The sequence below is a fragment of the Lissotriton vulgaris genome, chromosome 8 (genome assembly GCF_964263255.1).
Source record: "Lissotriton vulgaris chromosome 8, aLisVul1.2, whole genome shotgun sequence".
Classification (NCBI taxonomy): domain Eukaryota; kingdom Metazoa; phylum Chordata; class Amphibia; order Caudata; family Salamandridae; genus Lissotriton; species Lissotriton vulgaris.
The window spans coordinates 1,415,430,386-1,415,457,886 of NC_141696.1; the positions used below are offsets into that span (position 1 = coordinate 1,415,430,386).

Below are 27,501 nucleotides of genomic sequence, written 5' to 3' on the forward strand. Positions count from 1 at the left end.
GATTGAGGGCTCCACCATTAATTTGCTTACTTCATTTCCTATGGATCGGTCGCAAAGAGTTAAGATGGGCTAATTCTTCTCAGCTCCCAACCAGTTGTTCTGTGGAGTCTCTCAGGGATCCTGATTGAGTCCTACCCTTTTTAATATTTATGTAGCCCCGCTTGCCAGGGTTGTAATATCTTTTGGGCTAGAAGTGCTATCCTATGCTGATGACACTCAAATCGTAATTACTATTACTGAGAGTGTTGAAGCGTCAGTGGCAAATTTTTAAAACTGTATGCAGGCAGTGGCTTCATGGATGGTAGAGAACTACCTAAGACTCAATGGGGATAAAACTGAGGTATTAATTTTTGGAAACAATCAGGAGATTTGGCCAGACGTCTGGTGGCCCGATACGTTTGGATCCTGCCCCCGCCCTGGCCTTAGCGCTAAAAATCTAGGCATCATAGTTGACACCTCCCTTTCTCTGGGCCCTCAAATAAGTAGATCAGATTCCACCTGTTTCGGGATAATAAGGACTCTTAAAAAGATCTCTTAATTTCTCTCCTTCTTTTCACGGAAACAGACAGTTGTGGCCCTGGTGTTGTCTAGATTAGACTATTGTAATGCTCTCTATGTGAGAATAAATAAGGAGCTTGTGCATCGACTTTAACTAGTGCAGAACGCCGCTGCCAGGCTGGTGAAGTGCCTTCCCAAATGCCACTCTGTCTTGGCAACCATCAGCAATTTGCACTGGCTGTTTGGGGGGGCGGTAGGGCCTTTTCGTTGGCTGCGGCTAAATTTTGGAATTCCCTTCCTCTTTCAATCGCAGCTCTGGAAACCCATTTTCTGTTCTGTAAGGCCTTGAAGACCTGGCTTTTCACCAGCTCAAATTTGTAAGCCTTCTTACCTATAGGCATCTCTGTACCCTGATCCCTTTCCGCAGCGCCTTGACGGCCCTGGGCTAAGTTTGCGCTTTACAAAGCTTTATTCATTCATTCATTCACTCTTACCATCCTCTTTGGTGCGCGTGAAGATCTGCTCACTCCTGACTCCATCTCCGGCGTTGGTGTACGCCAGCACCTGGATGCTGTAGTTTGTGTACTTCTCCAGCCCGTCCAGCTCCAGGGAAGGTTGCGTTGTGGTCACATTCCGGATTTCTCCCAGTTCTGAATGAAAACACAAAGAAGTCACTTTAGCCATGGATGGCTCATGTAATATGTCCTGCACTGGCCTGTTGCTGGCACGTTTCTATCGTTTAGTCATTGTCAATAGCATACTTTTCTATAGCCCCGAAGTATGCACTTAGGGAATGCTCTCCTTTTATTTCTCAGTGATAATAACATTTTTGGTTGCCTTTAAATCTCCTGTTACTAGCACTCATCACAATATGAAGGCCCAGCTTAATCTCTCCACTTGAGTTTCAGTTTGCTTGTTCTGAACATCTTCCACTAGCACAAAGAAAATGTAGATTTTGTCTACAAAATCAAACTTTTCTTTGTGGTTTACAGGATCGAAATTTCCTCAGCACAAGGATAATTTGGTTTTCAAGTGGGAACAATAAATGAATTTGTTACAGTAAAGTTTAAAGCCGGTTTCATGCGTGTTAATATTTATTTTACATATTTTAGAGTCCCCTTTCAGCTCCTGGTATTGTAACAGAGGAAACAATGTCAAGGATTTTAGGTGTTACTGCCCTTTGTTCAGAGCGTTAACAGCAATTAGATGCTGTAATTAATTGCAGCAATTAGCAGCTGAAGTTATGGGACTTTTCTAAATGTCAGGGGCAAAATGAAAAAATTCGCTAAATTTAAATTTTACTCGAAAGTCCCTTTCTTTTTAATGCCCCTGGTTTGCATTTTCAAAGAAAGTAGGGTGCAAATAAAAAGACAATACAAGCACTTTACGTATCCTGATTGTGTGATCCAACCCTGTCATTCAATATAGAGTGCTAAATGGGCAGCTGACAACTTTAGGGCCACAATTAGTGCTTAATTTCAGCAGGTGGTTTCCGGGGCTTGGCACCAGCACCTAACTGCCAGAACTGGGGCTTATGACAACCTGCCACATGGTGGCGCTGTCTGGCTTATTTAGGTATGTGCACAACAACAGCCGTTTATTAGTTCTATTAACTTTGACAGTGACTAATCATTCTTATAGCTTTGGGGGCCTGGAATAGTATGAATTGCCACGCTTGTAAGAATGTGAAGGTTAGTATCTGTGTTTGTACTGTCATTGGCAGCTGGCAGGGACAATGTGTGTTGTAAGATTCAGCAGCCACACGACGAGAGCCCCGGCACTTATTCTTTTTCGAATTAAGCACTGGTGACAAATATATTGCATTGTAGGTTGCCATCACATTTCTCATCCTAGATGTCTGCCACTCTTCGTACAGGCTCACGGGCAGCACATCTTCTGCGGTCCATATCAGTGGATGAGAAAGTCTGCCTATATAGAGTCCAAATCGATTTTCACCAGATGTCAGGCCCTGTGCCTGTCCCCAGCCCCACTGTGCAGCTCCTGAGTCTTACCTCCATCCAGGAGGTTTGCCCAGTAGATCACCCTGAATCCTCTGAGATTCCCGTTAAGAGCTTCTTTGGAAGGCGTGGACCAGGATATGGAGATGGTCTCAGGTGCTGTTGCAATTGCTTGAACATTCTCTGGAGGGCGACTGGGAACTGAAATGAGAAATCAAGGAGCGGATATTTACAACTTACAACTGCTATTTGGAAAAGCAATGCCTTATTTATATGTCTCACCGCCAACTTGAACCACAGCATGAAGGAGGTCATTTGTCCCTTTGACTATCATAGGCTGAGTTTCTTTTACCTCCACTTTTTTCAGATGACGAGCATAAAAAATAAACGAGCATAGGTCTTTCATGAAGAGTGCACCATAGAATGTAAGATTATTTTCCATTGTCAGACTTGCTAAAGCAATCTGTGGTGGTGACAGAGAAAATAGTCTTCCTGAGTTGGAGGTAAAATGGATACACCTTTTAGCTTCTTTTTGTTTAGTGGACATGAATGATGCAGAGTGAAGCTAGTTCCTGCAATATTTCGTTTTTAGTTTGGAGAAGTTATAATTGGTCTTAATGTTTGTCTCCATTGTTAGAAAGAATAGCATTCAATAAAACCCCTGCATAATTTGTTTTGGTATACCGAAACATTAACGTGTTACCTGTTTTGCCACTAGGATAAGACAGAAATGTATATAGTGTCTCATCCTGTACATATACTTATATGCACATTTTCTGTCAAAATAGGAGAAGCTTTTGACAGCGCCTTGAAGAATGCAAACCTAATGAGTTTTACCAGAAAATGATATGCATTTGGGGCAACAACAAATGCATGGACTAGCCCCAAAGGTTTACACACGAGCTACAAATATGTACATTTTTGATACTGATAAGACTGCAATTTCTTACATTGTTTTAGGTCACATATTTTTGCTAAAACCTTTTTTTTGAAGAGTACATTTGTATTTGCATTTTATCTAATGTATCTGGATAGCTGATTTCCTACTCAAAACGGTCTGAAAATAATCATGGTGGGAGTGCTTGGAGAGAATATATTGCACGATGCAGGTTGCGGAAAATTTTGAAATATTTAAGAATTTCCTATGATTCTTATAATCATGAATGTGATTCTCCAGGTCGAAGAACATGCTTTATTTTGGATGGATGTTTACCCAATGTGCTGCCATAAGAGCAGCACATTTGAGCATGAACTCTTTATCTTTGCCCTTCGTTACGTTAGTAATAAGTTCACTTGCACAAGTAGGTGTTTTTACATGGTCATCATTTCGGGGAGGTTGACCGTGTGGGTTTGGTGTACAAACAAATTGACTTTTTGTATGACGTAAGACAAGTACTTTGTTAAATGTGAGAGGTGGATGCAGTTTACCCTAAAAGGCAATGGCATCACTTTACTAGAATCATAGTTAAGAAGAAATGAGATTAGATTGTTCCTTGGTAATAGAGCATGACATGATATCGTGCTGGGTCACCACAGCAGGCGCTACAGGTGAGAAGCTGCAGTCAGCGCTCCTTACTGACACCCAATTCCTAGTTGGCCACCATAGAGAGACTCTGTGCCAACATGGCCACCAAACTTCAAAACCATTCCAGTAAGTGTTTTTTTTTCTGAGACCGGCCCCTTCCTGTCAATTGGTTCCTGCTGCTGTTGGATTCTTGGTTCCTGCTCGAGCTTCAGCTCTTGCTTCTGGCCTGCAAGATGAATCTCTACTCCAGTCCTGGTCTTAATCTAGCTCTGCTCCACACCTGGGGCCGTATTAGGCGTTGACATTATTTGCGCCAGGCGCACCTCTGAAAAGGTGCACCGGGCGCAAAAATAGCCAATGTGCCATATTACGGCATGTGAAAACACGAAGCAGACGCTTCATGTTTTCATAGTGGAGGCGGCACCCGTCTGCTCTTTCAAAGGGGTTTAGAGATCCCCTTGAAGGCGGGTGCAGTCGGTGACTGAACCCGCCTGCAAGGGGATGTCTGGGTGGGTCCATGGGACCCCTTTTACTCCCTGCAGAGGGCTGCTGTCAGGAGGCGAACTGACAGTGTGCCACCTTTGAATGGTGTACTGTCAGTGTGCTTCCTAAGGGCTTCTTTGACTCTGCGCCCACATCTGTAATAGGGCGTCGGAGCAGGGTCAAAGGAATTCCCTCATTTGTGATAGGGTGCACTCTCTTTGTATGCGCCATGGCATGCTATTAAACAGGAGTGCCTGGCGCAAACAGGGACATAGTGGGCTATTATAATGAATGTGCTGCCCCCAGGGCAGGTACGAACTCGCGTTGCACTGGGTGGAAATGCAATCAGTGAAATGGCTGCTTCAAAGTTGAGGGAGGGACCATCTTGAGAACCTTATGAGGAGCAAAACTTCAACTAAATCATGAGAGTTGCATTCTTCATTTCACAGCAGCAAAGAGAAAACTAAGTGCTCTATTTTTTTTTAATGATTCAATCAAAAACTTAAGAAAAATTACAATTTCATAGATTACATTTAACCTTTGCCAGAGCTGTGTAAACAGCTAATGTTAAATAAATAAAAAGACATTAATACATTGGCTTCAAACTATGAGAAAAGAAATTACTTTGTAGGCGTGTGTAAATTTCTTATTGCACAAGTGTGGCTTTGCATAGGTGCTGATTACGAGCCTTCATGCAGTTCATAGACCTCTGTATTTTCTCCTCACCTACACCGAAGCATAGAGTCTCCCACACTCATACTCATACATAAACACACCCCAAATAACATAATAACTTTTCTTTCCACCCTCCCTTTGTCTCCCGCTCTCCCATCTCCTTTTCTCAAAATAGATTGGAAGGGGATTTAATGAAATGTTTTACACATCAGTAAATTCCTTTCAATGAATATTCCTAAAATCAACTCGACACCAGAAATGAAAGGTAGAGCAAATTACACTTGCATAAGCAAAAGGTCTCGCTTATGTGAGAGCTTTTGGCTTTGTCAATATGTTTTAGCCATGTTTTACAGCATCACATCTGCAGAGCAGCATGTCAGAAAGCTAGAAAAAAAGAGCTATGACACAGCCAGCACTGAAAGCATCGTGGGGCTTTTCTCTTTGCAGGACTGGAATTGGCAAGCAATTTGGGTGAGGGCAAGCAGCAACATGCGAGGGAGGAGGGGGACCGGGCAAGCAAGCAAGCAACAATTCAGGAGGGGAGTAGATCAACAGGGCAACCAAGCAACAACGCAAGAGGGGTAGGAGGAATGGCAGGGTGCAACAATCTTTTTGGGGGACCCCCAGTATGACCTCCTCCTCCGATTCCCTTACTACCACCGAGCAAAAGTGCCCTTCATCTCTCCATTGTTCCTCTCTCAAATTCATTTCATTTGTTTAAAAGCGCTGGTAAATGCTGGCTTTATTGATCTACTCAGCTGTCCGCATATAATACAGATCTGTTCTTTGCAGCTGGCATATTAACCCTCAACATTACTTTATGGCACGTTGAAACTGCCACTAGAGAAAACTTAGATCTCTCTCTCTCTCGAGCAGGTACATTAATCACAAGAGTTACCATGACATTTTTATTGCTGCCTGAAAGCTGGACGCATAAGAAGCACTGTTGAAAGAAATGTGAATTGAAGTTTACATGCGAAAGCCCAATCGCATATCACTTGGCGTTTGCGTGTTTTTTTTGGGTGTAATTTCTAGAAGAAATACGTGAGTGTCACGAGAACAAATGTTCGCAGCTTCAGCTCAATCCGAAATAATACATAAAGCGCTCCTAACCAGAGAAATTTGCAAGCAAGTTAGATATCAATCTTGTCTCAAATGCTCAACATTTATCCGTCATGATGCACTATTAAAAAACACATAAATTCAGCTAACCAAAAACCTTCATTATTTCAGTCCGACCAATTTTTGGGAGATTTTTTTCTTTCGACCACTAGATGGAGCTCAAGGCATATAATGTTGGCGTCTGCTTATGTCGTTAGTCAATGAGGATGCTGTTGGTTGGCAAGTATACTCTACTGCCCTCTAGTGGCTTTCTCAAGTTTGTGCGCGTCTGGTCTGTCTGAGCAGGACTTGCAAACTAAGTTCACTTTACATTTAGAACACTGTCTGTTCTAAATGATCTATAACATCGGGCCTGCTCTGAGACTCTTAAGCCCTCTTGCACGTCTAAAACACAGAATCTGATCTCTACTCAATAAAGTGTCTGGTTGGAAAACACCAATGAGTTACTGCCACGTTCTTAATTCAGGATTGAGACAAAAAACCCCTTTTATCTGTGATATAGGTGAGCCCATCTCACAGATCTGGAGGGGTCAAACAAATGCCTTTAAGGGCGCAGCTATCACTGGTGCAGCTGCTCCTTTGGAACTGGAGAGTATGAACGCTCACATACAACTGCCAACCAAGGGAACAAAGGACATTTTTCTTTGCTTGCACTGGGGCCCATGACACCTCAGATAGCTGCACGTCTTCTGTTTGCTGATATGTGCCATTTTAATCTTTTTAGTGTGCACATGTGTGACATTTCATTATGATGGAGAAGTCTACAATGCATGTACCCACCAGACACCTACTTATCCAAGTTTATTGCCGCCTGTGTTCAGCTATCAGTCAGCTGCTACCCAAAGTGCTTACAGCCTGAGGGCTGCAGGATATCTTGGGCTCTTGAAGTGTTATTAAGAAGATGACTTCTGTATTTCAAGTGCTGGGATCTCAATGTCTGGCGCTAGCTTGCACATGTATTTGCATGAAGCAGTGTAAATGGTTTCTCGGTAAGAAAGCTTTGAATCCATAAAGGCTAATGCACAGGGCTCCTCTGAACTTCAACTGGAGGAAAGAGGCTGGGCTAAAGAATGATGGAATGGCCCTTGTGGAAGGCAGATGCAACCTTCAGTAGGAATGAAGTGCAGGTGTGAAGAACCAGTTTACCCGGATAGAATACAGTGAAGCCAGGATGAACTGAGAGGGTCTGCAGTTCACGAGTTTATGGGTCAAAGTTATCGGCACAAGGAAAATGGTTACAAGCAACTGTGCATCAGCTTGAATGAGCAATGTTAAGACAAGATTCAAATCCCACTGAGGAACAATAAACAAGTGAGCATAATAAGGTAGAGTGCATCTTTTTGAAAAGACACCACTGGTGCTCATTGAAACTAAGAACGGTCAGGAAGACACACTAGGAACATACAGCAGAAGAAAAACCTATTACAAAAGCCACTGTAAGGAACTGTTGGGCAAGAGATAGTGAGAAAGACAGATGCCTGAAGGGTAGGACTAAAAGAGACTCAGTTCTTCAACCTGAAAAGACATTTCATTGACTAGCATACATGCATTCCATCGCAGGTTTCCTGGACGCCAAGTTGGTGACTGCAACTTCTGGCTGCAAGCAGGTCTTTTGTTGGACAGCTCTGTGCATGCAGCTGCAGGGCCAGGGGTCTGGGGTGGAGGAGACGACCACCCTGCTGTGACAGCAGATCCACTGTGTGCAGAAGAGAAGGCAGAGAGCTGAGTTCCTCCAGATCGGTACACAGTGTGGGGGCAATCAAGACGAGTTGAGCTTCTCCCTCCTGCACTTTTTCAAGGACCTTTGACAGAATCAGAATCGGTGGCAATGTAAAAAGCAGACCCTGGGACCATTGGAAGCTGAAGGCCTCCCTCAGGGAACCATTTGGAGGCCACAAATGAGGACTACACCTCTGCTAAGCTCTGATGAAGAGAGCCATGCATGGCCACCGTCATCTGGAGAAGATCATAACTATGGCTTTGGGATGAAGGTTCAACTCGTGATCCTCTAAGGAGAGACAACCCAAAGCATCCAGTCTGCAATGAACATGCCGCAAGGTGGGCAACTACCAGGAAGATGTCCGGTTGCATGTCCCAAAGCCATAGGCAAATCACCTTCCAACACAGGGTCTAATTCCCCACACTCCCCTGTCTGTTTCTGGAGTGTGCAGTCATGATGTTGTCCTAAAGTGCTTGAATAGCATTCCCTGAGGAGGAAGGAAGGAAGGCCTGCAAGGCAAGACTGACTGCCCGCAGCTCTCTCCACTGCCACTTTCTTTCAGGTGCACCCCTTCTATGGTCCCTGGGTTTAGCAGAACAAGAACTTCCACCGGCAAGATTGAGGCTTCTTCTGCAGAGCACATCCTGGAAGAACGAGGGTGGTCGTCAGGAGAAGACAGGAAATGGAGGGCTTAGTCCTTGGAAAAGAACTGTATCACCAGCAATTCTCTGTAACTGCCTCCCAATTGACACAGGCACCCTTGTACCATAATGAAAGGGAGCTTTTGTTGCAGGGAATGATTTTTTATGTGCAGGAAGGCGTCCCTTCCTGCACATAAATGATCAATAACGTGTCATAGAAGTAGCAAATTGGCATTATTTAATAATTGTTTTTGTGTAGGAAGGGACACCTTCAGGCGCTGGGGATCCGCAATGGATCCCCACATTTAATTGATCTCTGCCCGGGGAGGTGGTGGTCCATGGGGCCGAGTGGGGGGGCATGAGCCCCCACACTTATTTTTTTAAAATTTTGCCCCAGGGAGGTGGCGGTCCCCGGGGCTGCGTGCCCCCCCCCCCCCATTAAACAAAATAAGCCCTGAGGAGGTGGTGGTCCCCGGGGCAGTGTGGTGGGCAGGAGCTCCCGCACACTTCATTTAAAGAAAAAATAAGTGGCGGTGCCTGGGGCTGCGGGGGCCACATCCCCCTCATTTAAATGAGTATTGGTCTAGGGAGGAGGCGGTCCCCGGGCAGCGGGGATCCACAGGCCCCCTGCATCATAATTGGGCATTGCCCCCGGGACCTGGCCCACCCGGGGGTTTAATAGAAATATCCCGCACTATACGCAAATTCCACTGCAAAAAAAAAAAGCTTTTATTGGCCCTCAGGGTCCCTGTGGGACCCCCCTGAACAGGCCTAGGGGGTCAGGGTGTTTCTACCCTGCCCCCTTTTGTTGTTGTTTTACCTTTTTACTTGTGACTCAGTTCAACCGAGTCACAAAATGGCTGGAAACACTTCCTGGTTTGAAGTGTTGACAGCCAATCAGATTTAAGGCACAAGATTGACAGGGTTCGCGGATCCTTCGCGGTGAAATATGGATATCTGAACATTTTTAATTTCTCAAAAATTACTAAATGGATTTACACAAGATCTACCTTTCTGCCAAATTTGGTGTAATTCCGTTCAGCAGTTCGGGCTGTAGCTGCGTCAACAGTTTCCTACGGAAATTAACATGGAGAAAAAGCGTTTTGGGTCCCCCCTATTTTCTTGGCCCCCACTTGACGAGTCACCCCAAAACTTTCAAGACTGGAGCTGACCTGAGCGCTCCATTAGTTTTGAACATTTTGCGAAGATTCATCAAACGGCGCCAAAGATATTGCAAAAGAAAAAATGCTTTACCTATGGAAACTAGGTCCTAACTATATACTGCAAAATAACAAAGCTTTATAGTTAGGTGTGATATAAGGATTTGGATTTGTTAAAAAAAAAGAAAAACTTAGCAATTCACAGAAAAAATAAAGGTTAAAGTGATGTTACTTAGGTGAATATGTCAGTGACAACATGTAGTGATTTCCCTTCTGGGTCCACTTTTTTTCTCCCTTAGTTTAGCTTTTTACACGTTTTAGGTTGACTCTGCTCTGTTTGGCCACATTGTACGCTGTACATATTGCTTGTTTTTCAGGGACTCCTCTTGGGATTCAGCCTCCACATCTTGTACAAGTTTACTCAGAATACATAACAACATAGAGCAGCAGCTCCTAACGTTTAGACATAACATGGCCCACAGCTGAATCTTTCAACACAATAGTTTTTATCATATAAACTGTGTCTCGTCCCCTTGGGAGGCAGAGAGGAGCATTCCGGTGGAGAGGACTGTTCTGGAATGAAAGCAGTGTCTGACATGCAGTCCAGTGTAAACTGAGTTTACACTCATGATGTGGACCACTTAACTACATACTCCAGGTATGGGGTCTAAGGACAATAGCAGAGATCACATTGAAATCCCTGTGTTCATACAGTGAGGGTAGATTATCCAGATAGACAATTTGCCATGGTTGGAATGTTTGTCCTATATAGCCTGTAAGTAATGCTAATTACATTGTTTATTTGCATCTGCCTAATGATCGCAGCCCATTTGCTACATAATAGACTTTGATAGTTTCAATAAATGTATTGTAAACTTTCTTTGTGTCTTGTTTTTACCAAAGGCATGCATGAACGTGTGAACAACAAAAGGGGTCGGATCTGTTTCCACGGTTCCCACAGGGACTAGGGTGTCATGTTCGAGGTTGTCAACATCATCTGGTACTATTGGCAGGTTAGGAGTACAGGTGAAGCACTGTGAGCTAGCTAGGATTTGAGCCAAAAGGTAATGACATTGTAGAGCGACTCAGTCTCTACACTCGGATGTCCTGTCATCCTAATACGCAGTCCTGCTTTTACCAGCATGATCCGTGCAAAAGACATAAATGGTTTGAACTAAAAAAAAAAACATAAATTCACCAGTTATAGTTACCAGAGCTAATTATAACTCATGCCCCCGCCATGCACTGCTTATGACCTCACATATTACATCACCCATGACAGATCCAATGACATCACTCATGGCATCTCAAATGACTGCATTGATGACATCGCTGATTGCATTACTGATAACATCATCCAATGAGTGTTTTAGCTTGTTTTATAGCTTACACAGTGGCGGGTAACTATCATAGTACTTTTCTACCTAATTTTGGACAGCCCTGTGTCCAGCTAATGGGTTAACGTGTTTACAAAACACATGTGCTCCTAAGACATCATAGGTGTGTAGAGGTATCGTACATGTTATAAATCTCTTTATTGAAGAGTGACTCTGTGTGCAAGTAACAACATGTTCCACGCAAGTGTTTTGGTACTACAGAAAATGTTTCCAACAGGGCAAAGGGTCTACGTACTTCATATTAAGTATTGTAAGCAATCTTGAGTTATAAGACAGAATTGTGTCAGCCTGACAATTTCTACATAACATAGAAGACTGTGTGCTGCAGGTACTAACCTACATAGATGTGCTTCTTTGATTCAGAAGATGGGCTATTTGTAAAGTTTTTACCACAGTTTGGAGGCAACAGGTAGTGTGAGCTTTAGCACCCAAAGACCTTAGTTATTTTAAGTGAATAGTCTCTCTTTGGACAAGCTTTGCTTAGAGTGTACAATGGTCTTAGTAGATATTTTTTAATACTCTGTGGTGTAGTTCTCATAAGACTTTCACTGTTGGCAAACAGAGTGGTACAGAGTAAAAGGTCTCAATCACATAAACAGAGTTTACAGTACACACTTTTTCTACTGATATCTACTTAATTTCTCACTGTGTATTTGTTGACAAGAAGGGGTTCGATACAGGTAAAGACTGTCCATAGTAGGGCATTAGTTATGTAACAGGGCTTGAATATCTGGGAGAACTTGGTTTTCTCTGAACAGTTGTATACAGATTAAACACTGTGAGCGTGTTAGTCAATATGAACTCAGCTACTCATAGAGTCAATATTGCACGTAACAGAAGCTTGCTTTACATGGAATGTACGTATGATAGCATTAACAATGCTTTATATTACTCTGATCTATATTGCACTTATTTTCATGGTTCTAATGCCATACCTCTTTACAGATCAATGTGTACAAAATAAGTTTGGATGATGTCATCAGTAAAGTTGCCTCGGGGATGGGGGATATGTGGCCCTCCTCCCTTTAAATGTAAGTTATGACCCAGGGGATGGCTCAGGGAGGGTGACCATTCGCCCCTAGTGATGCCCTCCTTCACATATATTTACTTTAAAACAGCGGGCCGGCATTTTGGATTATTTTTTTTTGCACAATCCGGCGGGACTCCCGCGACATTGTTGCAAACATTTTTCATTTTGGCCCGTGAAGGAGGGGGTCCCATGGCATGTTATATGGCATGTTAGATGAGTTGTAAGCATCTATATATTCTTGTTGGGTTTAAAATGGAGTCTTAAGATATCATAAACCACGATCTTATAGATATGGTGCATTACTGCCCTATTCTTTTGCCGTAGCGAAGTGTAGCAGGAAGGCCTGCTGCGCTGCCCTATGTCGATACCTCATAAATGAGGCCCTCTATTTTCAAAAATTGAGTTCAAGGGACTGTTGCAAGAGTTCCCCAAACCCAACCATCCAGATATACAAATGTTTTTGGAGCTAAAACTACTGATTTACACCAAATCAAATAAAAACAATCTATGAACCAAACTCTAACTTCCTGCCAAATTTGCTGTAATTCCATTCACCAGTTTTTGCAGTAGCACTGCCTTAAGAAATCTATAGAAAATGCATGGAGATTTTGTGTTCTGGGTCGCCCCCATTTTTTCTTGGTCCATGCTTTACCGAAACTTTCCGTGCACAAACTAGTCAAAAAGTAGCACCTTTTTGGAAAGTTTCCTGAAGATTCGTCAAACGGGGCCAATGTTATTAGCTAAACAAAAAAGTAATTTCCCTATGGAAATGGCGATCTCACTATAACTACTGGGTAAAATATACACATATGGATATATACAGTTTGTCTTTTTCTTTTTTGATAACTGTTATATCTAATGATTGCTCTTTTGGCTATAAGATACAGGGTAAGTAAAAAAGGTGTTTTTTTTCTCAGAAAAAGCTTCTCTGAAATTGAATTGAAACTAAGACCTTTAGGAGTGTTCCATCTTGTTAGTTTGTTGCAATTTCACCCAGAGTGAAAACTCCTTGTGGAATTAAATCACCCGCAAATACTTGTGTCTCCAGGTCCGTAAATATCAGGTCTGCAATCTCTGGATCTCATAATCCTGGTCCTGAAGAAGCCTCCCCTGTCTTCCCTGCTGCAGGGCCTGTGGGCAACTGTACAGCGTGACCCCTGCCTAACCCCTACAGCAGCATGGGAGGAGCAGACCCCCACTGACAGGAAAGCAGAAGCCTGCAATAACCCAATGCCCCACCACCCCTTTGTCCTCTACAGACCCTGGCGTGAATGCCTTCCTCTTGCTCAGGCCAGAAAGAACATGTCAGTGGTTTTCTTCCTGGAGATATAAGCAAAAGGTCTTCCAGGTGAGCGATGTAAGAGGTGGCTTTGCTTACCATCTTCTAGGGTGGTGACAATTATTTCCTGAGACGATGGGCCTGTGCCAGCCCGGTTGCAGGCCTGCACCACCACGCCATATTGCGTGTACTTCTTCAGGTTATCCAGTGTGTACACCTCGTTGTCCCCAGTGGTGTCAACGCTGATGATGTTGAACTGGTAGTTGCCGCCTGAGCTGTACTCCCGATACCCAATCTGGTAACCGCGGATTATTCCATTCTGTAAGTGCTTTTTTGTTGCCTGAAGAGGATAAAAAAGTGACAAGTAAGGAAGAAACTCTTTTTTCACCCTAGGCATTCACAACATCATACTGAAAGATTAGTAGACATGCTTTAATGAAAAAAACATCTCAGCAATAATTTTATATGTAAATTATTTTAAAGGTCATGAAGTCACTAACATATATGTAGCATTGCAAATGTAGTCAGGTGAAGTTTAGTTAAGTGTTATTGTTTTAACCTGCAGGAAACAACGGGCATTATATACCAGCCCCCACTATTGTGATGAAGTGGATAATTAACAGTCAGTATTGCTTGGTACCTGCTATGACTGTTGCATCCTGCTCAGCTCTCAAGGGGCACAGCAACCAACTATACCAAATCTCCTTTCCAGGCCAGCTGGTGCGACTGAGTGCTTCCCTCATCTATCTCGCCAATGCAGTTCATCATAAAAATTGAAGACGTGTCAACTTATGCTGCTCTGGTTGACATAGCAATGCTTTAGCATGGCCCTTGTCTCTTTCAATATTGTGGCACATCAAAGAAACAGACTAATTGTTTGCCTCTGCTCTTCCTCTTTTAGTTCTATAACATCACTTTTCCCTACAAAAGTTTCTCTGTCATGACATCAATGCACTGCCATTGCTCTCCATATTTTCCTACCTCTAATCAAATGCATACCAAAAAATAACCATGATGATAATTACACCTTATTCTACCTTATTCTACCTACCTCCCGAGCCAGGTAACCTTCCCCCTTAGAAGAGAAGCATGAAAAAATGACAGATGCTTAGGTTCTGAGGTAAGTAAAATGTTCATCCAAATGTGAGCAGAGGAGAGGATATCCATGATTGGGGAGCTAACAGGCATCCCTTGTCCACACTAAACGAAGGAACAACTTGCGCCCATCCTTCACCCAAAAGGATTCCTTGTACTATGAATGGAGAATCCTTCAATGAGGATTTCCACCTTTTTCTTCCTTCCAATTCCCTACACCAACTCCCATATGTCAAGAATGATGCTCCAGATGTATCCATGATTGACAAAAGCAATACCTCCTCTTACTCTGCCTAGATATCTAGCGATGATGACATGGATGACTCTGGCGCTCTTCCACTCAATGCCCAGGAAGTTCTAGGACTTTCACTACCTCCATTGCCTCTTTCACTTACCCCTCTAATCCTACCATCTTGGAACTCCTTGGGGAACCTTTGTTTGATCTGTCTGAATTAAGATACCCCAATTCCAGGGAATGGTGCCCAGTGCGTGCCTCATGTGGTGGATTTTAGCCACCTCTGCTTCTCCTTTCCTCTGAATAAATGTTCTATGGATACCCTCTGGGTAGAATACTTCCACCTCTGGATTCCAGGCAAGACCTGTCCACCCCAGACATCGATCCTCACTTTCTGATCTTTCTCCAGTGCCAAGGATGCAAACCCCAGTGGATTGTTGTCCACACCCTTAAGGTTTGTCAAGAAGGCATCTTTAACTCCATTTGTCCTCTCATCCACATTTTAGATATCCTGGAATGAGCCTCAGCCTCTCCTTCAGGAATAGACCTTGTGGTAGATTTGCGCTTTTTTAAATCTATGTCATTTCATATTAGCTGCCCTCAGGGGCTTCGGCCCAATATTCCTGGGTTTTTCAGGCATGTGCACATGCCTCCATCTATGCAGACAGACGTTGAGCTATCCTCCTTCATCTGAATCCAAAACTGGTTGAGCTGCATCCAATTCCATGGCCAAACTCTGACAGCTGCCTCTTTGGTGACAAATGTATTGCCTGCCTTTCAGCATTGATCCCTCTTTACCTCTCTTGATAAGGTGCAAACCTACTTGAGAAAGGTATCTTGTAAGCCTGCATGTTTGACTCAGTTGGTGCTCTTCAGGGGCAATCACTTGGCTGCTCAGAGGTCAACTTTTCTACGGCCGTCTCTTCCACGGACGTACTGACCTTGTCCTTGGCTCCTGTCTTCCTGCCATCTTTCAACGTAGAGGCCACCTCTTGAGAGCTGCAGGACCTGGATTAAAGCAGTCAAGCCTTTTTGCTCCAAGTCAAAATATGTAACCCTCTTTTTATTCTTCTACTCTTCTCCCCCACGGGGGCACATCACTCTTTTCTTTTCAAACTGCCTCTTAGTAACCTTGGACCTGGGGTTCAAGACACAGTGTCCAGATATCGCATAGGACTGTGGGCTCTGCCATCCTTTGATCATTCTTTTACCACCAGAAGAAACAGCCCTGGTGAACCAGGTGATTTCAGACATGCTTCAGAAAAAGACTATTCTCCCAGCCCTGAGTGAGTACGGTTTAATAAGAACCACCTTTCTCATCTGGAAAATGAAAAGGGCCTCAAGCTCACCATAAAGCTTTGTGAGTTGTTTACCAGTAGTTCAAGATGAAATATATCCATCTTTTATGTGAAACAGTTCTCCCAACAACTGGATGGTCGGACTCAATTTATAAGTTGGCTATTTTGACAATTCCAATCTGGCCCAGGCACCAACCTCTGCTCAAATCTTAATGAAACCCCAGATCCCAGACATGGCCATTCCATTGTTCCGTTGTCTTCCTTTTTCCCTCCCCCTCCCTGTTTTACCAAGGGGCCTCGCACAGTACTGGCTCGTTGGCCTATCAAAGGACTTCCTTTTATTTTGTATTTAGATGATATCCTAAAACTTCACAATGTCCAGTAACACTTTCTCTCCACCTAGAATGGGTGTTATTGCTCATACATGACCCAGGCTTCCTCATGAATTTCTAGAAGTCATCTTTCCACCCCAAAATCCAGACCTCCTGAGGTTTACAGTAGGTGCTAGTGCATGCACCCAGAAACTTCCAGCAAAGAACACTTATCAAATCAAACAGGATTTAAAATCAGCATTGGTGGCCTCCTCACTGCTCCGAGATCCATGGCTCACATGATTAGCCTCACTGGGTCCTCAATTCAAGGCATTCTTTCAACTACTTTTCACTATTCAGCCTAGCAACGCTGAAACATCCTTCTCCTTTTTCAAGGTTTCTTTTACTTGGACTGCATTTTGCTGAATGATGAAGCATGTGCAGAGCCTGAAAAGGGAAGGCCACTTTTGACTTCTCCCTAGGTGGTATCAATTCTGATGTCAGCTGATTAGCCTGATGAGCCTATGGCCTCCTGACAAGAAGATTCTGCACATCAACACCCTATCAAGAGTTTCACCAAACACATGTCTGGGAGCACTGTCTTAACAACAACAACCTTTCTGTGCCACAGTTCCTACCAGGTCTCTCCACTTTGAGGGTGGATTGGTTATTCAGGCATCTCTGAGATTCCAGTGACTGGATGCTGGACAAGACCACCTTTCATGCCATTTCTTGCCTAGGGACTCCCTGGACCGTTTTGCCTCCTGGCTGAACTATCAGCTTCTGATCTTTGTGAATTGTTATACAGAGATCTGGATAACAGGGGGCTTCCTGCAGGTGCGTCCCTTTTCTGCCTTTACATGTTTCCTCCTTGGCACAGGCCTCCTCTTTGCCAGACAGTAGAGGTGCAGAATGGTCCTGATTTCCCCTTTCTGACACCAGCAGACCTGGTCTTCTAGAACCAGCCAAAGACTTTCCTCACTTTCAACCCACCTCTTACACTGGATCTGGAGGGTCACCCCATGATCTGGTTTTTCAAAGATAACTCCATCTTCTTGCATCATAATATCACGAGATTCTCAAGATGCTCAGATGTTTGGAGGTCACTGACAACCTCATTGATGAATCTTGAGCCGGAGACACCAAACAAGCCTACCATTCTGTGTGGTGTGTGCAAGGGACGGAATGTGGATCTTCTCCTTCCTCACTAGTCAACATGTTGATAATTTTTGCTATAGACTTTTCTTATAAAACTATCAACTTGTGTCACTCAGCCATCGCAGCCCATCTTCCACTCTTACAATGCTGTTTATCTAGTGAAAAATTCTCTCATCTGTCACCTCATGAACAGCAGTCACCTCAGAAGATCTCTCTCTGCTGCTACTCTTCCATCGGGGATGTCTTTGCAGTTGTGTTCTTCCTATAGCACAGTTTGTCAAACTCGAATCTTTTGTTGAAGAAACTCTCCATTGACCTAGCCTCTCTGATGTGCCTCATCTCCTGTATGCGGGTTTAGCTTGTTGGGGCATTATCCATGTCAAGCTTGCATTTTGCTTTTGTGGGAGTTTTCTTCTACTTCATAGCTCATAGCAAGACTGCCACTCATTCCGATTAGCACCTTTTCTCCCCTTCTTCCTTTCCTTCTGAGAGGAATTCTGCCTTCAAGTCTACATCTACGTTACCTCCTTCCTTCGCTTTTCTGATCAACTCCTTCTTTCTTTTAGGAGCCCTCACGGGCCTCTCTCCTTAACTACCTTAGCTTGTAGGGTTAAGCTGACCATGTCTGACGCAGACAATGACACCTTCTAACTTGAACCCCTTCCACCAGAGGAGCAAAGGTCTCCAAAGCCATTTTTGAAGGCTCTAGATTGGAAGACATCCTTAAGGAGTCCAACTGATCTCAGGCTGCAGCCTTTGGGATTTCCTGTCTAACAGCCTCCCACCCCAGAACACATTTCTCACAGTGTCCTTGCTGAGCTTCCAAGACTATCAGCCTGATTCATCAAGCCGAAATCGGCTCGCAAAGGGCCAGATTCTCAGAATCTGGCCCTTTGCGAGCGCTATTTTTGCATTTGGGATTCATCATCCCAAATGCAAAAATCGGTAATAGCGATTTCGCTATTTTGCGAGGAATTACATTTAAGGAATCTCTATTTGAGATTCCTTAAATGCAATTCATCATCCATTTCAAAATTGCGAATTGGCAATTTCGGCCGGCTATTTACCGCGAGGTCAAACCTCGTGGTAAATAGCGAAAACTTAGAAAAATGCTTTTAAAAGCATTTTTCTAAGTTGCATGTTGCACACACACATGTCCTTTGGACATGTGTGTGCGCAACACCTGTTTCAATTTGCATTTAAGGGGTGCTACAGGGTGTCCTTTGGACACCCCTGGCACCCTTTAAATCGCTATCTTATTTGCGATTAGCTAATTGCTAATCGCAAATAAGGAATACTCCCCATTCATTCCTATGGGCCTTTTTAGCCCATAGGAATGAATGGGGAGTTATTCCTTATTTGTGATTAGCAATTTGCTAATCGCAAATAAGGAATATGTAGGAATCGCATTTTTTTTTGAGATTCCTACATGAATCCCGTTTTGCGAGCCTGTAATAGCGATTCCTTATGAATCGCTATTAAAGACTCGCAAAACGGGTCTTTCATGAATCAGGCTATATGTGTGGTCCTTCACAGACTGATGTATTGTATATGGTACATTGCAAAATAAGCATCTGGAACCTGGCGGGCGAGTTCATTCCTGTAACACAACATCCAAATTAGGTTGCAGATAGGAACTGTTTTCTGTAAGGTTCAAAATGTGAAATCGGCAAACATGTTTTTAGGAATTATGATGCAGCTCACATGGCATCATGCATATGATTTACTCCTGTCGCCTGTCCAAGCAAGACCCCAGAGGTCTCCGGGAGATTAGCATTCTTTAAACCCATGGCTCTGATAAGTCTCCTGTGTGCAGGATTCTACAAAGTAAGACACTGCAGGCAGCTCTCTTCTGGTTTAGTTACAGGGATGCTTGTCTCTTCTTAAGCAAGATGCAAGAAATATTCAGGTCCACCTCTTGGTTTATGGGCTACATGTATTGGTTCGAAGGGCAAAGCCCCACCAGGCGTAGGCAACAGGGATGAGTCACAGGACATGCTGAAATAAAAAGAGCATCTAAAGAGGGAAGCCACGGACAATACGCCACCCTCCACTCATACAAACTCAAAATCCTATAGAACATTCATTGTTGTTATAGGGACTGATAGCCGGCCATGTTATTCTGAAAATTTGTAGGGGTGCATTATATTCGCAGATAGTCGGCACCCGCCTATTTAGAGGACTGTACTAATGTGTGATTATTAGAAATGTAGTAATTAATCAATTTATGTTGCAATGGTTAGGAATATTCATATCGGTTAGAAACTAATGTAGTGTTAACACGAGAAAATGCCTTAAGTAATGTAGGAATGATTGATGTTGCATTAGGTTTAAATGTGTACTATGGTAAAGTTTCACGTGTAGAATTGCTTATTATCTAAAGAAATGTAATGCATTACCATTAATTTAAATCTAATGTTATAATGTAGTTTAGAAGAGTTTTTAATTTCTGTAAAGGCCTAATTGTATGAAGGCATTAGCAAGAGGGCCTAACTGTGGTTCTTAGCCTATCGAGAAACTGCAGGCCTGAAAATGTATTTTTCCTTGGGATGGCTTCTTCGTAGTTGAATTTCACATTGCAGATTTGCGTGTGTGCAAGGCCAATTAGTTTGCAAGCTTTCTGCTGCAGATGCAAGGACACATGTCTAGTTAGGCAGAATAACTCTTTGTTTTAGGAGTTAGGATGGTAGAAGCAAGCTACGTGGGAAGACTTTGGAATGCTAACAAGATACATTTGGCAGGGAAGGTGCCTGAGACCCAAGGACACACCAATGGTTTTTGGACAAGGATTGGTTACGATGGAAAAGCACAGCTTGAAGACATGCCGAAGGGGTGTGTTTAGGGTGGGTTCAATGTTTTGGGATTTTGTATTAGTGAAAGTGCCCCGAGGGAGGAGAGTCAGTGCAGCAGAGTTCGCTTAGCAAGGTCAGATGGAGAAGGGTTTAGTGGGAGCTAGGCAGGAGCATAGAAGGAGCATCTTAGAACAAGCTCACTTGCTTAGGCTACTTACCTATGGAAGGTGAATGTGCTTCTTAGGAAGTCTTCACTGCTGACACCTTATTCTCTTGCCTGGGGAATGATGCTAAGTAGGGATGTCATTTAGTATTAAGTGTAGGGACAGACTAACTTTCTTTTCTTTCCTTTGAACAAACGTAGTCAAAGTTTCAAGTAGGGACTGTCATTACCTGCTTAATGCTTTTAGAAATTCCTTTGCTTATTATTCTGAGTCGCATGAGACTTTTGCGTAGGATTATGCTTGTATTAGTGCCCGTTTATTTTCTAAACCTCTTGCTTTCAGGCACTATGGGCCAGATGTAGGTAATTCCGATTTACCGACTCTTAAATACCGAATCATACCGATTCGGTATTTAAGAGTCGGTAAATCGGAAGGGGGCAGATGTAGGTAATTCCAATTTTACAATTAACGAATCTGTATGATTCAGTATTTACCAATTCGGTAAATACCGAATCGGTATTGTCCATTGTTTCCTATGGGCCATGAAGCCCATAGGAATCAATGGGAAATACCGATTCGGTATTTACCGAATCGGTAAATACCGAATTCTGCAAGGGTGCAGGGGATGTCACTTTGACACCCTCTAGCACCCCAAGTACAGTCTTGTGTGACATGTGGCACACAGACATGCCCTAAGGGCATGTCTGTGTGTCACATGGCACAGGTGTACATGCACAGATGTGTTGTACACCTGAATTCGGTATTTTACTACCCATTTGGATTGCGTGGTAAAATACCGAATTCTGAAGGCCTGTAGCACTGTAAACAGAGCTACCTACATCTGGAATTTACCGAATCGGTCAAATTACTGATTCGGTATTTTACAGAATCAGTAAATTTACCGAATCTGTAAAATAAAGGGCCCTACATCTCAAAATCCAATTACCGGTCGGAAACGGCCGAATTCAGCCGTTACCGACCGGTAATTGGCGACCTACATCTGGCCCTATATGTTCAGTTATTTTTGGCTTTGCAATACATTCCTAAACCTTACTCAGTCAGTGGCTCTTGAGTTGGATTGAATTTGTCTGATTCTAAAGCTAATATGACCTTGTTGTTCTTCCCTTCACTCGTCTTAGCAGACCAGACAGTCCAGTCGACCAAGGATTCTTCAGATTGGTAGGAAGAAAATCTGGATAAGAATCCCAGCCGTACCAGGATCCTCAGTACTTTCCAACTGTAAGGGCCCGTCCTACTCTTCTCAGATTTATTGTCGAAGGAGGGGGTGTACATGTTGTGTAAAGAAACTATCAGGGGACATAAAGGAATATGTTTAAAAAATATTCTTTTAAAATAGGAAGAGCCTTCTTGAAAGCACCCACCAAAAGCATGTCGGGTGGTGCTACCAAGTGGCTCATTTTATTTTCATTGGCACTTTCCTATTCAAACAGGAAAACCTATGTGGCTTGAATGTGTCTGTGATACGTAAATGCAGTGTAATGAATCAGCCTCGACGGCCACACTACTGTCCTGCTGTTGTGTGTAATTGGGTGTCTACAGGGCAAGAGTTTGTCCCTTTATATCTAAACATAGTAATAAAAAAGAGTCCACAATGCCCCAAATCAACTTTTTAATATGTACACCCAGGCCCCATGATTAAAAATCAAGTCATATGCTCAGATAATAGTGTAACGAGTGGCAGACATGTTTCATTGCCAGGAAGAAATTTTGGGCAAATTCATTAGGGCATGAGGACATAACAGTACACGGTACCACATCGCCACAAGGTGAAAACATACCAGTGGACAGAGGGTTAATCTGCTGGACCTGCTGTTCCAGTTGTTAGTTCCTACAGAACAGCCAATGGTAGGCCCATCACACACGAATCTGATGATAGGTGAGTCGTCAGAGACCTGATAATCAGATACACTCAGAACATAACAAATATTGACCATGTGACATCACTGTTTCACAGAGATAAGGAGACAGAAAAGACTTAGAAGCAGCACAGACCATATACACGATATAAAACAGAACATCAGTTTTATTGCACTTTGTTTTCAAGTTGCACAAGTTATATAGCTCTAGCTTCTCACACAGGGCATTGTGCACTTAGAGAACACCTCGACAAGTCAAAGATCTAATGGTTAATAGGATGGTAATGGCATAACTTAATGATCCTGGCTGGCTGTGTGAAGATGCTGATGCAACCCACATGCTTCCTCCGGAACTTCACTACAGCCCAATCCTTGTGTAACTGTGGACCATGGAAAGCACCAACTTGTTGTGCTTCTCTTTCACTCAGCTATTGGTGATTGCAATAGGCTCACTCCAGAATGACCAGCTTGCAATGGGGCATTACCCATGCATTTCCACAGCTTCTGCCCTTCTTGTAATCCTCTTGTGAATCAAAAGCCAACCAAGATAGGATGCTATGACCAGAAGTAAGACTAGGGTGGGACGTAGTGTGCCTAAGCGAGGAAGTAAATGCTTCTTTACCAACTGCCTTGCAGAAATAACTATCTCTGGGTGATGCTTGCCTCTATTCTGGGATCCTTAGTGCCGTAAAACAATTTAAAGATGGTACGCAAATTGGAACACTGTCTAATTTATCGTAAACAACACAATTCATAGTAGAGATCCCTGAACAGAGAAGGGATGTATGTTGTTACTATGCATGCTTTTACAACGCATGACTTTACCATGCAGGTTTTACAAAGCAAGTTGCGTTGGGGGGCGCTGGATAGTGAATAGTTTAATTTACTATTCCAACTCCAGTCCCCGTGGATAGTAGGGAAGGTTTTGGACAGTACATTAAACTATTCCCTATCCTACAGTGCCCCCCAGCGCAAGTCATTGTAACGACTTGCGTTGTAAAAGTTGCGTGGTAAAGGTACTGCGTGGTAAAAGTTGCGTTGTAAACGCTGTCCCCCACAGAGAAGTGTTTTTTCTACTCTGGAGGAAATATGACATAAGGGATGTACATCGATTGATAGGTGCAGATTTTAAAACTATCCCCATGGATGAAACCCAGGCACATCTGGGGTAGTTAATTAAAGGGTAGCCGGACCATCCTGAAGCAGAACCTGTTGTTCATGTGACACCAATGGGGACTTTTCCTGGATGCACAGCCATGTCCCCTCTATCGGCCTGCAAGCTATTGCTGAAGTCTGAGTCACCTGCAAGCCCTGGAGATGGTAATCCACTAATTCATCTCCACCCATTGCAGTTGGATTCCTATCCATCAGACCTGCAGACACTCCTAGGCATTTCTAGAGCCCTTCACTGTGTTGCCTTATATACTCTATTACAATAGTTTATAATTTCTAAACTAGTTCTTTTGTGTCTGTTTTGCTTCACTGATTAGGGACAATTGTAGTGTATAAACTTTACACACAGATGAATGTCAATAAATGTTCACTTTCAGTTTGTCAGCATGGCGGGACAACTTAACTCAGTGGTTGGCTAGACCAGCCACACTTCCAAGTGGTGAATTTAGTTTTTCAATATCAGGACATGTATAACTTAGAAGTACATGTCCGCATTTTATATACACTCCACCCTGCCATTTGGGCTGTTCGGATCCTGCCTTATGGGTGACTTATATGTAATAAAGAGTTTGTTTTGAGACAGCCAAGAGGTTTATCTTGCCAGATTGAAATGTCAGTTTAAATCTACTGCATGCACAGTATGCAACGGTAGGTGTGAGACAGGCTTACAAGGCTACTCAAGTGGGTGCCACAATGAATGCTGCAGGCCTACTAGTAGCTTTAATTTACAGGTCTGGGTACATGTAGTACCACTTTATTAGAAACTTACAAAAGTGTGCCAATGGGGTGCAAGCCAATGTTACCTTTAAAAGACAGAGCACCAGCACTTTAGCACTGGTTAGCAGTGGTGAAGTGTGAAGAATCCTAACGCCAGCAAAAACAAAGTCAGCAAAACAGGAGGCTGAAAGGCAAAAAGTTGGGGGGAAACCATGCCAATGATATCAGGTCCAACAGTGACCTACAATTTGGCAAGAGGCATTAGTGTGAATTGCGCATACACCATTCCATCCCCTCAAAACTACAGTCGTACAGTACACTTCACTCCTCGCTATCTCCATCATACCAAATGCTGTCGGACGTTGCTCTGGATCAGATCAAGAAAGCTCAATCGGACTGAACTATTCACTCAGGTCTTGCGGTTCACGGGTCTTTCTCAGGATCCTCAACTTTTCTTTTCCCCTATAAAGAGCACCTTAGGTGCCACATAAAAATGTTCAGGGCTGAACTGTTGCCAGGTGCAGGTGGGAGGTTGACCAGACCGACACAATTGTGCGTCAATCAATCAGGGTTCTTATGGAGTGCCGTTAATCACCTGTTAGGGTCTCAAGGTGCTGAGGGAGGGTTGGAGGGGGAGATTCTGCAGTTCAGTCGAAGAGCCAGGTATTGAGGTACTTCCGCAATTGAGGCAGGTGTATCAAGTATTAGGAAACAGATGCATGCGTAAAGCTGTGTGCACATGCATTGTCAAACAGAAAGAAAATGTGGTGACCCATGTAATGTCCAATGTGTCCTGAGCACCCTACCAGTGGGTGCCCCCCACACAGAATTGAAGTCCATACTATTAGACCACTGAACTGAAAAGCAATTCTCCAAACTTCTTTTTCGTACTCTGCAATCCTTTCAGTAATCCAACTTAGTATTTAGTGCTTGGTTGGAAATTAATTTCCATGATAATAAGACCATTTTATTTGAAAAATCTGTAACTGCTTATCATAGTGGCAACAGTTTTTAGCCTTGAGCTAGGGAATGAGTCGCTTTTCTGGCTTTAATTAAGGACATTTCATATGATATTTGCAGGGGCGCTGTCTGCTGTGTCTACTATTATTTACTGAGATTTAATATAGGGTGCACATTGTTTTCAAATAAAGATTGGTTTATATGTATCGTCTGGGTGGTTTGCAGTGCTCTACCTTCCAGGAGACTTTGATGCTTTGTGAAGACACCGCCTCCAGCTGGACATCCTGAGGTGGCCCATCTGGAGCTGAAAAGAAAGCAAAAACATGTTTCAAAATTCACTACACAAACTACAAACACACAGGAAGTAGCAATGGGGGAAAGTTGTGGAAAGCCGGTAGAACATGGATGCTCTCGTTTAGCCCATTGCCACAATCTCCCATCAGTCACTTCCTTTTCTCTCCAACTCAAACTTTCAAGTTTATTTTTTAATTTTATCTTTACGGAACTCCAAAGAGGTCCACATAAAATCACAAAATTACATACAAGTAAATAAGATAAACTTCTAATTTAAAATTAATTACACATGATAAAATATTCCACCCGTCATGAGATCAGAGAATCATGAACAATGTCCAAGGTTTAAAAAACTTTCATTTGACAGGAGTCTAATAAACCGCAGCAGACTATGCAGAGCAAAATATATAGTGATTTTCGTGCCATTAGTGCAAGGGTTTAAAAAATATATTTTGAAGAGAATAATTTATATGCCACAAAAATGCAAACAATACCAATAGCTAATATATTGAAGATAAAAATCGCCCACATAAGAAAATATCAGCCTCTACACCATACAGACTGATGTGCCTTAATTTAATTTAAAAAACATTAAAAAATTAAAAATTCTGTAACAAAATATTTTATTAGGAGGATCATAAAGTGACTGTACTAGTGTTGAGAGGGTCGTGGCTGTCCTACTCCCTATCCTGATCAAACTGCCAGCGCCTCTTTCTTCAGTATCCGTCCCACCTTTTCTTCAGAGCTCTGTTACCTTGTCGCTTAAATGTGTGCAATACAACTCCCGATAAATGCAGGAAGTAGTGCATCACTGTGATTGGGCTTGGCAAGTGTATTGCTTACCTTCCTTAATACAGAGAAGCCTTCCTGAGTAAGGTGACCAGTTTTCCTTTCTTACAGATTTTTACTGATAATTACAAATGGAAAACAATCTATTTCCCTCCCTGCATTCATTTGTAAAAAGGAGAAATACAGAAATGTGATCTTCTTTGAAGAATCTCTCGTGGGTAACACATCAATAGTTGTACATGACTGTTACAAGTAAGGTGTATAATTTCCGAATGAGGCTTGAATAGTTGAGAAAGTCCATACGTTCTAGCACTACTCTAAAATGTTAAGGTTTTCAGATTTATTTTTTTACATATGAGTATGAGTACAAGTATGAGTGCATATTAACCAGTTAATAAACATTGCAATATACAAGTTGCACCGTATTTTGTTCAACAACCAAAAAAGTATGACCAGATACCAATAAAAAATTAGATAAAAAAAATAATTTGATAAATCCATACAGAAATGCATAAAAAATACCATACAACTAGGATCCCTAATCATAAGCTCTCCACTATTGTGATCCTTCTTCAGGACTGGCAGAATTGTTGCTACATAGAACTCAAACTCCCCTCCACTGATGAGGCACAACAAGGCTGAAAATAGTTTGGGTTTAGTGGATTTCCTGTTCGCAGGGCTTCTGCACTGTCATGTTGAACCCAACAATTCCTTGTGCAGCAAGGCTAAGAATAATTTGGAGAGACAGTTATGGCATGGAGGGGAACAGCGTTTACAACGCAACTTTTACAACGCAGTACCTTTACGACGCCACCATTACAACGCTAGTCATTACAACGACTTGCGCTGGGGGGCGCTCTAGGATAGGGAATAGTTTTAATTTACTATCCAACACATTCCCTACTATCCACGGGGACTGGAGTTGGAATAGTAAATTAAACTATTCACTATCCTGCGCCCCCCAACGCAAGTCGTTGTAATGACTTGCGTTGTAAAAGTTGCATCGTAAAGGCATGCGTTGTAAAAGCATGTGTTGTAACGACGTACATCCGGCATGGATGAGCTAAAAATGGTGGACTGAAATGTGGCCAGAATAAACAGCAGTGACTGAGATTACTTTAAGCATTACATCTGTCAATTTTTGTACAGT

General features: G+C 42.9%; 1 protein-coding gene across 1 annotated transcript in view; it reads right to left on the reverse strand.

The window, feature by feature from the left end:
- Positions 1 to 27,501, reverse strand: part of DSCAM (DS cell adhesion molecule) — a 985,823-nt gene that overhangs the window by 229,042 nt on the left and 729,280 nt on the right. The window contains exons 16-19 of the mRNA XM_086935432.1: positions 25,502 to 25,572; positions 13,588 to 13,828; positions 2,511 to 2,657; positions 993 to 1,148 (exon numbers count right to left, since the gene is read on the reverse strand). Of these exons, the coding sequence (XP_086791558.1) occupies positions 993 to 1,148; positions 2,511 to 2,657; positions 13,588 to 13,828; positions 25,502 to 25,572 (615 nt within the window). The remainder of the gene's footprint in view (positions 1 to 992; positions 1,149 to 2,510; positions 2,658 to 13,587; positions 13,829 to 25,501; positions 25,573 to 27,501) is intronic.